This window comes from Nerophis lumbriciformis, linkage group LG23 (genome assembly GCF_033978685.3).
Source record: "Nerophis lumbriciformis linkage group LG23, RoL_Nlum_v2.1, whole genome shotgun sequence".
Lineage (NCBI taxonomy): Eukaryota > Metazoa > Chordata > Actinopteri > Syngnathiformes > Syngnathidae > Nerophis > Nerophis lumbriciformis.
Window position 1 is genome coordinate 4,652,276 of NC_084570.2, and position 17,916 is coordinate 4,670,191.

The 17,916-nt window shown below is 38.8% G+C and overlaps 1 protein-coding gene across 1 annotated transcript in view; it reads left to right on the plus strand.

Moving 5' to 3' along the window:
- The window catches only part of LOC133622499 (Krueppel-like factor 7), a 160,586-nt gene that overhangs the window by 74,378 nt on the left and 68,292 nt on the right, over positions 1 to 17,916 (plus strand). Inside the window, exon 2 of the mRNA XM_061985308.2 lies at positions 16,409 to 17,000. Coding sequence (XP_061841292.1) covers positions 16,409 to 17,000 — 592 coding nt within the window. The remainder of the gene's footprint in view (positions 1 to 16,408; positions 17,001 to 17,916) is intronic.

A 17,916-nucleotide genomic window follows, 5' to 3' on the forward strand; every position in this document is an offset into this window, starting at 1 on the left:
AAAAAAATAAAAATACTATTATATTTTTCCCTGACAGTAAATGAAGTAATAAAAAAGTGCAATAAGTGCCTGCCTCATAGAAAAGCAACATTCAATTGTAGAACATAAAAACATAATAAAGTGTTTTTTTCCCCACTAAGAAATCATAAAAGGTCAGTTACCTGTGCTTCCGGGTGAACCATACAGTTAAACAAAGGATTACTCATTTTGTCGTCAAGTATCAGACGCTTTATTATCAGATTTGTGGCTATACATTTGCTGCGGTCGCCGCTATTAACTCTAGGTCTGGGCTTGCATACACCTTCACATTAGTGAATTTTAGGGTGATTTAACAGATTTTATTGTGTTGAAGCTCATACTTATCTTTCCCCGTTCAATTTTCGAGTGAAAATTCTTCTTCTGCTACATGCTAAAGTAAGCCCACACTGGTGACTGCTGCTCCATGGTGTTTTTTTCCTGTGCACAACAGACTTGCCACGCCGTATCGTGACATTAAAAAATATGCGACTATACCGCAGAGGACGGGAGGGGTTGAGGCGCTACATCTCAGAGACCAATGACAAACAGAGATGACAAGCCTTTAGTATAATTGGCTCATTTTATTGATTGATTTTTCTTCATCAGAATTATCGATGTCATGTCATAAATGCCGTTATCGGTCAATAATCAGCGGCTGCCAATAACATCATGCATCCTTAGAAAATTCCGAACTTAGACTGGTGGATGAGGCTAAACAAACCTTACACACCGAGTCAGAGCAAGCAGATGCAGATAATAAAATAAGGCATACTAATCGCTAAACATAGCCGCTAAGGTTTGAGCTCCACAACTAATTTAATGTTAATCACAATCACTATTTTGGTTGCTTAAATGAGGGAGATCATTGGCAGTATTAACATTTAAAATATACCCAGCAGGCACAAGACTAGGGGTGTAACGATACACAGAAATTTTGGTTCGGTACGTACCTCGGTTTAGAGGTCACGGTTCGGTTCATTTTCGGTACAGTAAGAAAACAATAAAATATAAATCTTTGGGTTATTTGTTTACCAAATTTGCAAAATCTTCCACCAAAAATATTTTTCTAAGTGGAATATTTGATGTGAAGTAATCGGAACCTTGGATAGGTCAATAATTCATAATAACATTGATTTTGATTCAATATTATGTTTTGAGCAATGACAGTTTGAAAGAAAAAAAAAACAGCTTTGTTTTATTAGTCAACATTGCAACTTTTTCTAAATTACATTTAACCTTTAAGCTTTTTTATTTTACTTTTTTTATGTCTTTGTTTATTTTAATAGTATTTTTAGAATGTGCCGTGGGCCTTCAAAAAATTAGCTGTGGTCCGCAAATGGCACACTTTTGACACCCCTGCTATAGATAATAAAAAATTTAATCTGATAAATCTATGGATACAAAGCAGAGCCTGGCGACGCATGCGCGTTTAACATAACTCTCTCTCTCTCTCTGTCTCTGCCCCTCCCTCACGAATGCTGCTGCGTGCACAATTTGTTTTGTTTTTAACCCCTTCTTAACCCTGAACGTACATTGTAAATACACGCAACCCTAACTCAAAATGCCGGACATTTGAGGCATTTAAGAAACTCCGCCCTGACAGCATGTCCTTTAAAACTGACTTTGAAACAACGTTGCAAAATGGTTGTATTTTTTAAATTGAGGCATTGTTGATGTCTAACATTGGATCCACGTTGTTGGTTAAGAAATTACCAAATTTAAACTTGACATTGAATAAACGCCGTCAAAAAGCATGTTGTTTCAACGTTGTATTTGTGTTGTAAAATATTGGTTGGAAAATCACCAAAATTCAATAGTCAAATCAACGTCAGAACCCGACATTGATTAAACGTTGTCAAAAAGCATGTTTTTTCCTACGTTAGGTTTGAGTTGTTCAACGTCAGGACCTAATTCAGCAAGTTCTCAACGTTGTTTTAATGTCTTGTGCCTGCTGGGAGTCTAGGCTGCAATGTATGTATAAAAATGTGGCTGTTTTTTACATGGTTGTCACAAAATATGAACATTGTATACATAGAGCCTAGATCATCATGTAATGACTAAAATATTACATTTCTACCTTAACAGCTTGGTGGGAGTTTTTGAAAATAACTGGGTCCCCGCTCACTCCATGCCAATTTACGCCTATTTGGAATAATCCTGATTTTCTTTTAAACAAGAAGCCATTGAACTTTCCAACATGGTATGATAAGGGAGTCGGATGCCTTGGGGATATCATCAATGCAAACAGTTTTATCTCTTTTAAAAGTTTAATAACACAATATGCAATCAATCCTAATAAATTTCTAGAATATATACAAATCAAATCTGTAATCAGCGCAAGATTCAACAAAACAACATGGGAAAGTAATCCTACGACCGTTAAATTCTTCAAAACATCTGCCCTCAAAGCTTTATCCAAATTATATGCTCTCTTATCAAAAATAGATAACACAATAAGTATTCCAACTTCTAAATGGCACTCAGACGTATCAACAAGCTGTGACCCAGAATTCTGGAAACAAATATGCCTCAATACTACTCGTTTGATTAAGAATCCAAATGTACGACTGATTCAGCTCAAAATACTTTAAAATATTACATTTTAAGTGATAATGAACAAAAACACCAATAAGTCTAAATGTATAGATAACGTTTATTTAGCCTTCTTTACAAATTCACAAATTACGCTGAGTTATCGCATTCCCAAACCCCCCTGACCTGTAGGAAAAACTGTTCTACCTAGCATAATGAATACTCGTGATTTCAGTATTGATGAAAGTAATCATGATTATTGTTTTGGCCACAATCGTGCAGCCCTAGATATGCTATCTTGTTCATGTCGATACTAGGGATGTAACGATGTAATGATAACTGCTGTAAAATTCCTGACGGTTAGTATTACCCTTCATAAATTGGATTATCGCAAAACCGAGATTGATAACTGCACTTTGATACATTCATGGACTGACTGGCGCCAGCTCGCATTGAACCGTCCAGCTGTGCTTTCTTAAAACGGAGTGATCGTTCTATACTAGGAAGAAGAGACCAAAGTGTTTTTTACGCTGTGTTCAAGAATCGCTGAACAAAGTAGGACGCAACACCCAACACAAATAATAATATTAGATTTTATTCCTTAAGTACTTTCATTTAAATACATCTTAAAGTGCTACAGAGCTCAGCAATATTTAAAACAAAAATGTAACAATTGAAACAGATACAAGGCTATAACTGAAACACTATCAGTGAAGCATAAGAAACACAAAACGTGTAAAATACCGGAGTATAAGTCGCATCGGCCGAAAATGCATAATAAAGAAGGAAAAAAACATATATAAGTCGCACTGGAGTATAAGTCGCATTTTTGGGGGAAATGTATTTGATAAAACCCAACACCAAGAATAGACATTTGAAAGGCAATTTAAAATAAATAAAGAATAGTGAACAACAGGCTGAATAAGTGTACGTTATATGACACATAAATAACCAACTGAGAACGTGCCTGGTAAAAGTCATTCAAATAACTATAACATATAGAACATGCTATACGTTTACCAAACAATCTGACACTCCTAATCGCTAAATCCCATGAAATCTTATACGTCTAGTCTCTTACGTGAATGAACTAAATAATATTATTTGATATTTTACGGTAATGTGTTAATAATTTCACACATAAGTCGCTCCTGACTATAAGTCGCACCCCCGGCCAAACTATGAAAAAAACTGCGACTTATAGTCCGAAAAATACGGTAGGGATTTTTTTTAACATTCTGTAAAAAAAATTTTTTTTCATAACTTCGTCAAAAGATTTCAGTATGTGTATAAGTAAGTTTTGAGCACATTCAACATTACCTCTATAATAATTACAACTCTGGTTAATTCTGGTCATGTAGCCGTGATATGAAATGTTTACATCGTAACATCCCTCGTCAATGCTAGTGTTTAGATCGATAATTTTATTTTCACAAAATTTTTTTTTCTTCCGTTTTTGTCAATGTTTAAGAATACAGGAGGACTTTGATGGCAAAACCAAAGGATTTAAATGCGTAGTAGTTGGTAGTTTTTGCATTTGTTTAGTTAGTGTACTATTGACATTGTTTTGCTGAAACAATTATGGAAATAATTTAAATATGGTGTTGATATTGTTACACTGTAATGCTGTAGGGTTTTTTCGTGTTTTTTTTCTGATTAAAAAGTACCGTTCGGAATCAGATTCGGCAGCATAAAACCGGGATCGGAACATCCCTGGTTGATGCTTGCATGTTTTTAAAATGTACCGTATTTTTCGGAGTATAAGTCGCTCCGATGTATAAGTCCCACCGGCCGAAAATGCATAATAAAGAAGGAAAAAAACATATATAAGTCGCACCGGAGTATAAGTCGCATTTTTGGGGGAAATTTATTTGATAAAACCCAACACCAAGAATAGACATTTGAAAGGCAATTTAAAATAAATAAAGAATAGTGAACAACAGGCTGAATAAGTGTACGTTATATGAGGCATAAATAACCAACTGGTATGTTAACGTAACATATTATGGTAAGAGTCATTCAAATAACTATAACATATAGAACATGCTATACGTTTACCAAACAATCTGTCACTCCTAATCGCTAAATCCCATGAAATCTTATACGTCTAGTCTCTTACGTGAATGAGCTAAATAATATTATTTTTTATTTTACGGTAATGTGTTAATAACTTCACACATAAGTCGCTCCTGAGTATAAGGCGCACCCCCGGCCAAACTATGAAAAAAACTGCGACTTATAGTCCGAAAAATACGGTACAAAAAATTTACCGTGGGACCCCATTTTTATGACTTGATGGTAGAGATGTCCGATAATGGCTTTTTTGCCGATATTCCGATATTGTCCAACTCTTAGTTACCGATAACGATATCAACCGATACCGACATATACAGTCGCAGAATTAACACATTATTATGCCTAATTTTGTTGTGATGCCCCGCTGGATGCATTAAACAATGTAACAAGGTTTTCCAAAATAAATCGACTCAAGTTATGGGAAACAAATGCCAACATGTCACTGCCATATTTATTATTGAAGTCACAAAGTGCATTATTTTTTTTTAACATCCCTCAAAACAGCAGCTTGGAATTTGGGACATGCTCTCCCTGAGAGAGCCATGAGGAGGTTGAGGTGAGCGGGGTAGGGGGTAGCGGGGGAGTGTATATTGTAGCGTCCTGGAAGAGTTAGTTCTGCAAGGGGTTCTGGGTATTTGTTCTGTTGTGTTTATGTTGTGTTACGGTGCGGGTGTTCTCCCGAAGTGTGTTTGTCATTCTTGTTTGGTGTGGGTTCACAGTGTGGCGCATATTTGTAACAGTGTTAAAGTTGCTTGTACGGCCACCCTCAGTGTGACCTGTATGGCTGTTCACTTGTGTGTGTGAAAAGCCGCAGATATCATGTGGTTGATTGGCGCTCTGTACTTCTCCCTACGCCTGTGTTAAAAAGTTATACATTTTGCTTTTTGAAGCCGATACAGATAATTTCCGATATTACATTTTAAAGCATTTATCGACCGATAATATCAGCAGTCTGATATTATCTGACATCTCTACTTGATGGGGTCCCTGAAAAGTCCTAGCGCCAACACTGGTAGGTGAATGCGAACATGTGTTTTGGCAACATTGTCGTAAAGGAATAAAAACATTCCCGTTTGTAGAATATAAACATAAACACAGAGGAGCAGGTAGGGGTTCAGTCATGCCTGTGCTGAACCAGCACTTGATACCATCACCACCACAAAGCCACCGGCGCCACCTTTCATTCTGTGTTCAGCAGCTGGCTTGCCCCGGCTCATCCCGGCCCTCATGAAGCAATCATTCCAAAAGCCTTTAAGGAAAATGGAACTTGGCTCCGTGCAGAACCTATGGATGTCGGCATTCCAGATGGGCGCTGCGCCCAGTCGACTCAAAAGGGAGCCTTGAGAATTCCTTTATCCTGGCCATTTTGCGGTACCGCCGGCTGTAAGACTCTCACACAAACACCGACACACTTCAGGGCACCAGATCAGCAAAGAGATTTGTTTATGCATGAGCGTAGGTGTTCGCACAAACACACGGGCGCTGAATAATTACAGTCGGTGCTGCATAATGATGCTTCTCATGCGCAGACATGCAAAGTAATGCCGCCACCCACACTGCGCGGCCGTAAGACGGACACGGGCTACTCGTCGACGACTACAAGATACGGACGAAGGTGGGCGTCGTGATGGAGCGAAACAGGTGTGCGGAACACAAGCGTCCGCCAACAAGTTGTGCAGGATGCACCTTGTTAATCGCGCATTTGGCGTCTGTTTTGGCGCTCATGCATGCTCCGCGGCGTGTGCGAGGCCCCGCCGACAGGATCCTCTTACACCAAATGTCACGCTTCCAAAGAGGATTCGCTGCTCCATTCCCCCTGCGGAGATAATGAAGTCGAGACCCGCCTCGGCTTTCTTGCCTTTTTCACCTCGTTCTCTTCCACTTATAGTCTTCTTCTATTCCCCTTTCATGCTCGGACTGTCTCACGCGGGGAAAAAAAAACACCTCGGTTTTCAGTCCTCAGCGCTTTGCTGAAGAAATTCCCCCTTAAGTGGCTGGTTTAGGCGGATGATTAGTGCTCACCTTGGGAAAGGAGGCAACCACACTGAGATGGGGGTAAAACTGGCTGTTTGTGGAAAATCAATGAACATACAGAAGGGTGTGAGGAGGGCGCGGATACGAAACATTGATTCTTATCAATATATTTCCCTCGGAATAGGTGCAAAATTAGATACTTTTATAGGCACCGCCCAAATTCCATCTGTACCACCGGGTATTGATTCCCATGAAATCAAATCCAATCCAATCCACTTTATTTATATAGCACATTTAAAGGCCTACTGAAATGCGATTTTCTTATTTAAACGGGGATAGCAGGTTTATTCTATGTGTCATACTTGATCATTTCGCGATATTGCCATATTTTTGCTGAAAGGATTTAGTAAAGAACATCGACGATAAAGTTCACAACTTTTGGTCGCTGATAAAAAAGCCTTGCCTGTACCGGAAGTAGCAGACGATATGCGCGTGACGTCACAGGTTGTGGAGCTCCTCACATCTGCACATTGTTTACAATCATGGCCACCAGCAGCGAGAGCGATTCGGACCGAGAAAGCGACGATTTCCCCATTAATTTGAGCGAGGATGAAAGATTTGTGGATGAGGAAAGTGAAAGTGAAGGACTAGAGGGCAGTGGGAGCGATTCAGATAGGGAAGATGCTGTGAGAGGCGGGTGGGACCTGATATTCAGCTGGGAATGACTAAAACAGTAAATAAACACAAGACATATATATACTCTATTAGCCACAACACAACCAGGCTTATATTTAATATGCCACAAATTAATCCCGCATAACAAACACCTCCCCCCTCCCGTCCGTATAACCCGCCAATACAACTCAAACACCTGCACAACACACTCAATCCCACTGCCCAAAGTACCGTTCACCTCCCCAAAGTTCATACAGCACATATATTTCCACAAAGTCCCCAAAGTTACGTACGTGACATGCACATAGCGGCACGCACGTACGGGCATGCGATCAAATGTTTGGAAGCCGCAGATTCATGCGTACTCACGATACCGTGTCTGCGCATCCAACTCAAAGTCCTCCTGGTAAGAGTCTCTGTTGTCCCAGTTCTCCACAGGCCAATGGTAAAGCTTGATTGTCATCTTCCGGGAATGTAAACAATGAAACACCGGCTGCGTTTGTGTTGCTGCAGTCGGCCGCAATACACCGCTTCCCACCTACAGCTTTCTTCTTTGCTGTCTCCATTGTTCATTGAACAAATTGCAAAAGATTCACCAACACAGATGTCCAGAATACTTTGGAATTTTGCGATGAAAACAGACGACTTAATAGCTGGCCACCAAGCTGGTCCCAAAATGTCCTCTACAATCCGTGACGTCACGCACAGGCGTCATCATACCGAGACGTTTTCAGCAGGATATTTTGCGCGAAATTTAAAATTGCACTTTAGTAAGCTAACCCGGCCATATTGGCATGTGTTGCAATGTTAAGATTTCATCATTGATATATAAACTATCAAACTGCGTGGTCGGTAGTAGTGGGTTTCAGTAGGCCTTTAAACAACAAAAAGTTTCCAAAGTGCTGCACAACAATATTAAAAACAATATTCAAATATTATCCTTAGCTCGACCAATGACTGAATAAAAACAAAATAAATATGATTAAAAATGATTTTAAAGGGTAAAACCAATTAAAACAGTAAATAGAAATCAAAATTGTAAAAACACAGAGGACAACAGAGGACCACGCAACTCACGTAGTGTTAAAAGCCAGAGAATAAAAGTGGGTCTTAAGACGAGACTTAAAACACTCCACTGTGGGAGCACTTCGAACATGGAGGGGCAGAGTGTTCCAGAGCTTAGGGTCGACCACAGAGAAGGCCCTGTCTCCCCTAGTTTTAAGTCTGGTCTTGGGCACCACGAGCTGGAGCTGGCTCTCAGACCTCAGAGCGCATGCAGGATTGTAATTTTGGATGAGGTCCGAGATATATTGAGATGCCAGTCCATGTAAAGCTTTAAAAACAAACAGCAAGGTTTTAAAATCAATTCTAAGATGAACAAATGGTACCGTATCCCGATGCCTTTGTCACGTGACGTCACATACACTTGCAGACACGGCCTCGTACCCCTGGCTGCCGCCCGCGGATCAAGCCGTGGGTCCACGTTGACCCACGCCCTGAGACCTGCCCCTTTTTAGGCGCAAACTACGAACCGTAATGCAGACGTTCGGTAATTGATTTTAATTAATTGAACGGTCTAGCTCCATCCTATCTTGCCGATTGTATTGTACCATATGTCCCCGGCAAGAAATCTGCGTTCAAAGAACTCCGGCTTATTAGTGATTCCCAGAGCCCCAAAAAAGTCTGCGGGCTATAGAGCGTTTTCTATTCAGTCACCAGTACTATGGAATGCCCTCCCGGTAACAGTTAGAGATGCTACCTCAGTAGAAGCATTTAAGTCCCATCTTAAAACTCATTTGTATACTCTAGCCTTTAAATAGACCCCCCTTTTTAGACCAGTTGATCTGCCGTTTATTTTATTTTCTCCTCTGCCCCCCCTCTCCCTTGTGGAACAAAACGAAAACATGATCCGGACCACGGATCATGACATCAGTGAAGCAAAACAAACACAAAGCTAGCAAAATATTGTTTTTTTTTAACAGAGTGTCAAACATTTGAATGTGTGTATAAGTACTTTCAACAATACAGAGATAATACTGATAACTGTGATCATTGTGGTCACGATAATCTTGATATGAAATGTGTATGTTGTTACGTCCCGACTCAGAAGTGTCTCATATAACTTAATAGCACAGTTATCATTATCATCTCAATGTTAAATGTTAGATAAAAATAGGGTTGGTTTTTAAACAAATTAACATTTGTTAACACATGAACACACCCAGAACTAGACTTAGACTTAGACAAACTTTATTGATTCACAAGAGAAATTGTTCCACACAGTAGCTCAGTTTCAAAGGCTGGAAAGGATGAGGATGGAAAGGATAATGCAGGTATTAAGTGAAGTGAATATATATTTTTATAGCACTTTTCTCCATTGACTCAAAGCGCTTTACATAGTGAAACCCAATATCTGTTACATTCAAACCAGTGTGGGTGGCACTGTGAGCAGGTGGGTAAAGTGTCTTGCCCAAGTACACAACAGCAGTAACTAGGATGGTGGAAGCGGAGATCGAACCTGGAACCCTCAAGTTGCTGGCACGGCCACCCTACCAACCGAGCTATAAATTGTTCCACACAGTAGCTCAGTTTCAAAGGCTGGAAAAGATAAGGATGGAAAGGATAATGCAGGTATTAAGTAGACTAAAAACATAGTAGCAATATAAACTATAACATATATGTAATTTTTACATATTATATATACAATATATAATATACACTGATATATTATTATATTATATTATATTATATTTTATTATATTAAACTATAATACAACTACTATAATTGTTCTTTTTTTTTTCTCTAAAAAAGGTTAAAGACATCTTTTTTATCAAGATTTTTGCTGATCATATTAAACTCTTTGTTTTTTCATTGTATTTTTCTATTGTAATTTTCTCTATTACACAGTAGCTCAGTTTCAAAGGCTGGAAAAGATAAGGATGGAAAGGATAATGCAGGTATTAAGTAGACTATAAATATAGTAGCAATATAAACTATAACATATATGTAATATTTCCATATTATATTATATTATATTATACTATAATACAACTACTATAATTGATCTTTTTTTTAAAAAAAAGGTTAAAGACACCTTTTTTATCAAGCTTTTTGCTGATCATATTAAACTCTTTGTTTTTTCATTTTATTTTTATTTTGTCATTTTCTCTATTACACAGTAGCTCAGTTTCAAAGGCTGGAAATGATGAGGATGGAAAGGATAATGCAGGTATTAAGTAGACAAAAACATAGCAATCTAAACTATAACATATATGTAATATTTACATATATATACAGTATATAACATATACTGATGTATTATTATATTATATTATATTATATTATGTTATACTATAATACAACTACTATAATTGTTTTGTTTTTTTCTAAAAAAAGGTTAAAGACACCTTTTTTATCAAGCTTTTTGCTGATCATATTAAACTCTTTGTTTTTTCATTTTATTTTTCTATTGTCATTTTCTCTATTACACAGTAGCTCAGTTTCAAAGTCTGGAAAGGATGAGGATGGAAAGGATAATGCAGGTATTTAGTAGACTAAAAACATAGTAGCAATATAAACTATAACATATACGTAATATTTACATATTATATATACAGTATATAATATATACTGATATATTATTATATTATATTATATTATACTATAATAAAACTACTATAATTGTTCTTTTTTTTCAAAAAAAAAAAAGGTTAAAGACACTTTTTATCAAGCTTTTTGCTGATCATATTAAACTCTTTGTTTTTTCATTTTATTTTTCTATTATAATTTTCTCTATTACACAGTAGCTCAGTTTCAAAAGCTGGAACGGATAAGGATGGAAAGGATAATGCAGGTATTAAGTAGACTAAAAACATAGTAGCAATATAAACTATAACATATATGTAATATTTCCATATTATATATACAGTATATAATATATACTGATATATTATATTATATTATACTGTAATACAACTACTATAATTGTTCTTTTTTTTTCTAAAAAAGGTTAAAGACACCTTTTTTTATCAAGCTTTTTGCTGATCATATTAAACTCTTTGTTTTTTAATTTTATTTTTCTATTGTCATTTTCTCTATTACACAGTAGCTCAGTTTCAAAGGCTGGAATGGATGAGGATGGAAAGGAAAATGCAGGTATTAAGTAGACTAAAAACATAGTAGCAATATAAACTATAACATATATGTAATATTTCCATATTATATATACAGTATATTATATATACTGATATATTATTATATTATATTATATTATATTATATTATATTATATTATATTATATTATATTATATTATACTATAATACAACTACTATAATTGTTCTTTTTTTTCTAAAAAAAAAAAAAGATTAAAGGCACCTTTTTTTAATCAAGCTTTTTGCTGATCATATCAAACTCTTCGTTTTTTCATTTTATTTTTCTATTGTAATTTTCTCTATTACACAGTAGCTCAGTTTCAAAGGCTGGACAGGATAAGGATGGAAAGGATAATGTAGGTATTAAGTAGACTAAAACATAGTAGCAATATAAACTATAAGATATATGTAATATTTACATATTATATATACAGTATATTGTCATGATCCGTGGTCCGGATCATGTTTTGTGTTTTCTGTTTGTTTTGGACTCCTATAGTTCCTGTTTGTGCACCTCCTGAGTTTGTTACCATAGCTACTTATTATTTTCACCTGCCTCTGGTTAGTGGTCCCACGTTCAGCTGTTGTTAACCACTAATCAGAGAGCTATTTAGATTAAAATATGTTCCTACCTGCAAGTCCTGTCGGGAGTGATCCATTTGCATCCCAGGGGAACAAACCTCGCAGCAGTGACATATATAATATATACTGATATATTATTATATTATATTTAGGGCTGCAACTAACAACTAATTTGATAATCGATTAATCTGTCGATTATTACTTCGATTAATCGATTAATAATCGGATAAAAGAGACAAATGACATGTCTATCCTTTCCAGTATTTTATTGGAAAAAAAACAGCATACTGGCACCATACTTATTAGGGCCCGCAACGTAATTTACGGCAAAACTTTTTATCAAAAAACCAAACCTCAAAACTCAAAATTGCGCTCTAGCGCCCCCTAGGAAGAAAAAAAAAACTAGACTGCCTGTAACTCCCACTAGGAAGGTCGGAAAAACATGAAACAAAATCCTCTATGTAGGTCTGACTTAGACCTACTTCTCATAATTGTACATCCTCGGGCTAAAATCAACAGGAATTTGGCAATTCCCCCTTCAAGACAAAAAAGTACTAAAAACAGTCACTATTGCCTCTTTGCGCTGTAATTTGACCCCCTTAACATGCTTCAAAACTCACCGAACTGAACACACACATCAGGACTGGCAAAAACTGTGATCTAATAAAAAAACCTAACCCCAAATTCAAAAATTGCGCTCTACAGCAATTTTTGAATTAAACGGAGAAAAAACTGCTCCTCGGAAGAAAAATATTACAAAACTGCCTGTAACTCCCACTGGGAAGGTCGGAGAGACATGACACAAAAACCTCTCCGTAGGTCTCACTTAGACCTACATTTCATAAATTGACAACCCCCAGCAAAAATATACAGGAAGTTTGCTATTCCCCCTTCAACACAACATTTTTGTAAAAACCCGTCACCTTTCTTCAAACATTATCTCCTCTGAGCGCGTTTGTTGTTTCGGCTTCGAACTAACACAGGAGAGAGATTGAACCCTTCTGATTAAAAGTTGGCGAAAGAGTTGTGATACCTGCTCCGGTTTTGATTTTATGACCCTTCAAAGACCCGCTGCACTGATGCTCCTGCGGTGCTGTTTTTTTAAGATGGCTGCTCAAAAGCAGGAAGCACCAACGTGCCCACACAATGCAGACAAGGTAGGTACACTAGACAAAAGTCTTGGGACACTTCAGACTAAAAGTAGACAAAAGTATTGGGACACTTAGGACTAGCACCTGCCAAATACGCGGGCCCGACCAACGCTGCTTGCAGCTTTAATTTTGATTATTGTTTCTTAGCTGTTTGTAAATGCTGCAGTTTATAAATAAAGATTTATAAACATTTGTTTTTTTTTTTAAATTAAAAAAAAAAAATAGTAGCCTCTGCGCCTGCGCATAGCATAGATCCAACGAATCGATGACTAAATTAATCGCCAACTATTTTTATGATCGATTTAATCGATTAGTTGTTGCAGCCCTAATTATATAATATTATATTATATTATACTATAATACAACTACCATCATTGTTGTTGTTTTTTTCTAAAAAAAAAGGTTAAAGACACCTTTTTTTTTTTATCAAGCTTTTTGCTGATCATATTAAACTTTTTGTTTTTTCATTTTATTTTTCTATTGTCATTTTGTCTATTTCATGTATGGCTCTTATGACTACTACTATTCTCCCAATGTTATGTTTTTTTTATTAATATATCAATACATCGTTTGTGTTTTCTATTTACCTATATTTCCTGATATGGTTCATACCATTCTTTTTTTTTTTGATGCCGTTAATTTCAGTTATTCCCCAGTGTGGACGCCTCAAGGGTGGCATTTTCCCCTCAATCCTCAGCGCCACGCCATGTTTTGTTTTTGTTATTGTCAGTAGTGCTGTGTGTGCGTGCGCGCGCGTGTGTGTTTTCTTCTCCTTTTTTTTTTTTTTTTTTTTGTGCAAAGCACTTTTTGCTGTATAAATAAAGTCTGGTTTGATTTTTTTTTTTCAAGTTTCAAGTTTATTCACAATACCATATAACAAATACAATAGTAGTAAAATATCATCATTTAAAGATGTTGGTACGTGAAAGGGTCCCCCAAATAAGCTAGAAGAAGCTTTTGACAGGGGGTCCAGAGGATAGAATATACATGAAATGATGGAATATACATGGAATGATGGAACATGGTAGCAAGTACAACAACAATAAACAACGCTATATGATTAACACAAGATAATAGTACTAAAGCAAGCATACACATACATACATACATTCATTCAACCATGCAAAACCCAACAGTAGTCTACCCTACATGAGGCATTAAATATAGGTGGTTAATAGATAAGTTTTTAGTTTATTTTTGAAGTTGGAGAATGGATACAGCATCTTGAGGTTCTCATTAAGCCGGTTCCAAATCTTTGGTCCCCTGCATACAACACTTCGAGCGGTACAATCCAGTAAACGATGTTTCCCTGATATCAAATCTAAGTTACGAGTGTTGTGGGCATGCTGGGGATGGTAGATAGGAACCAAGCTACAGAGCCTTAAATTCAGCCTGTAAATGACTTGATAGGTTAAACAAGCATTTTGATAAATATTGAACTCTGTCAGTCTTAAGAGATGATAATTATGGAATAGATGTCGAGTGGGGGCATTAAACTTGGACCATGACGGGGCCCGTATAATTTTCTTTTGCATAGATTCTAATTTGTGGAGGTAGGTAGGGAAGGTGTTACACCAGATGACATTACAGTAGTTTAGATGTGGTTCAAAGAGAGTTTTATATAGTGTGAGTAGAGCATAAAGAGGAAGATAATGACGAAGGTGAAAGAACAGGCCAACATATTTGGATAATTTGTTTAACAGATGGCTAATGTGACATTTGAAATTGAGGTATTCGTCAATGATGACCCCCAGGAATTTTGTGGAGTACACTCTCTGTATTTCCTGCCCATTGATGTTGATATGGCAGTGCTCAGTATTTGTCCGGTTTTTATTAGATCGAAATAGAATAAAATTTGTTTTATTTACATTAAGTGAGAGCTTATTGCATTTGAACCAGGAATCTACTTTCACAAGCTCTGAATTGACAGTTACTTGTAGATGGTGTAGGCTCCTGTGTGAGGTAAACAAATTTGTATCGTCAGCAAAAATTATTTTATGAAAAGTTTCGGAGGAGTTTACAAAATCATTTATGTATAGGATAAAGAGGAGAGGCCCCAAGATGGATCCCTGGGGAACCCCATAATTTATGGTCATACAGGGTGAATTGTGATCATTGACGCATACACATTGCTGCCTTCCGTATAGGTAAGAGCGGAACCAATCGAGAGGTACCCCTCTGACACCATAGTGATATAGTTTATACAATAAGATCTCAGTCTATTGTGTCAAAGGCCTTGGATAGATCCAAAAAAATGCCAATACCGCATTTTCCTTCTTCAATACAGTCATTGACCTTTTCCAAATTTGATGATCTGCTATCGGTTCCTAAGTAACGGGAGTCGGTACCATATTGATTAAAATGTGAAAGCAATATTTTTACTGTGCATGTTTTGTGGTAGAGTCTTGTTATTTAAAAAAAAAATCGTTGACAGAGGAAGATGTCGCGTAGGCGTGTTGTCTCGAGAAGGTTTTTTTTAATTTGATGTCAATATGTAAATTATATTAAAAAAAAATCTCATCCTGTTCCTGGAAGACGCGCTCCCCTAGCAACAGACCCCACCCTCGCAACAAAAAAAAAGAGAAGGGACTTTATTTTTAGAAGGTGCAAACAAGGAGGCATTGAGGAGGGGGGGGGTGTAAATGTCTCTGATGTGTTCAGTCTGTACATCCTTATTCCTGATAATGGAAGCAGCTACTCTGTGTGTCAGTGCCTATTTACACACAAATGAAGCGGGGAGTAGCACGCGCCCGCCGGAGCGCCTCGCCTCCATCTCAGCTGTCAAAACGGGTTAGCGGCAACAACGATCCCTGGGATCAAACTGGTGCCAGCCGCTCGCACGTAATAGCTTCATCCTCGGACATAGGGCGCCTCTCTCCCCGGCTGCCTTGCCAGCCTGGTGTAACGTAATAGACTCCTCAGGGCGCCAGTGTGCACAAATCAGGGGGTCTTTTGTTTGGCGTCGGCGAGGAGGTGCGGGAAGTAATTGGGCGGAAGCGGACCATAACTAAAGAGGAGTAAATCTTCCAATCCTGGCTCGCTTACGTGCGCTTGTCAAAGCTCAATGAAATGTTGCTTGATGGGTGTTGTGCGCGGTTTAGGACGTCGCCTATCGCCGCACGCAATCAATCAGCGCGCGCGGGTGGAGCACGCCGCATAGACGGTGCATGACTGCGTGTCCGATGATGGATGCTTGTCAAGTGGAATTGGAGTGTGACCGTGTCCCCCTGCCTTTTATCTCTTCCAGACCTGCTTAGAACTGGAGCGTTATTTGCAGACCGAGCCCAAGCGTCTGTCAGAGCTCTTTGACCAGGACTTGGACGGCCTCCTGACCCCGGCCTACCTGAAGGAGGACGGCGAGGAAGAGCTCGCCGACGTCCTCCCGGGGCCCCCGAGCCCGCCGACGGTGATGCTCTGCCCCGTGCGGAAAAACTTCACGTCCGCCACCGCGTCGATAAAACGAGAACCAAAGGGCCCGGAGGCCACGGAGGAGATGGAAGGCGTTCACCAAGCCCAGCTCAGCGCCGTCACTTCCCTGACGCCGCCCTCGTCGCCGGAGCTGGGCCGGCACCTGGTGAAGCCCAGCCCGTCGCTGACGTCCGCCGCCGACGGGACGCTCACCCTCAAGCTGGTGGCCAGGAAGGTGGGACTCAGCGCCGCCCGGCTGGTGGCGGCGCACTCGCTCCCCGTGCGGGTGAAGGAGGAGGACGAGGGAGTAGCGTGCGTCGTCGGCGAGCTGCCGGAGAACAAGAAGAGGATCCACCGCTGTCAGTTCAACGGCTGCAGGAAGGTTTACACCAAGAGCTCCCACCTGAAGGCCCATCAGAGGACGCACACAGGTAAGGGGGCGCAATGGAGACGATGTCAATTTAGAGATTTTAATACGAGCGTTATACCGTGATTACTAGGGGTGTGGGAAAAAATCATTATTTTTTATTTATGTATTTATTTTTTTATTTTAATTAATGTATTTATTTTTTTATTTTTAATTAATCAATCCAACAAAACAATACACAGCAATACCATAACAATGCAATCCAATTCCAAAACCAGACCCGACCTAGCAACACTCAGAACTGCAATAAACAGAGCAATTGAGAGGAGACACAAAAACGACACAGAACAATCCAAAGGTAGTGAAACAAAAATCAATCAATCAATCTTTATTTATACAGCCCTAAATCACAAGTGTCTCAAAGGGCTGCACAAGCCACAACGACATCCTCGGTACAAAGCCCACATACGGGCAAGGAAAAACTCACCCCAGTGGGACGTCGATGTGAATGACTATGAGAAACCTTGGAGAGGACCGCATATGTGGGTAACCCCCCCCCCCCCTCTAGGGGAGACCGAAAGCAATGGATGTCGAGTGGGTCTGACATAATATTGTGAGAGTCCAGTCCATAGTGGATCCAACATAATAGTAAGAGTCCAGTCCATAGTGGGGCCAGCAGGACACCATCCCGAGCGGAGACGGGTCAGCAGCGTAGAGATGTTCCCAGCCGATGCACAGGCGAGCGGTCCACCCCGGGTCCCGACTCTGGACAGCCAGCACTTCATCCATGGCCACCGGACCTGTGCCCCCCCCCCCTCAAGGAAAAGGGGAGCAGAGGAGAAAAGAAAAGAAACGGCAGATCAACTGGTCTAACAGGAAGCTATTTAAAGGCTAGAGTATACAAATGAGTTTGAATGGGTGAAAAATGAATATCATCAACAACACTATCAATATTAGTTACAATTTCAACATAGCAGTGA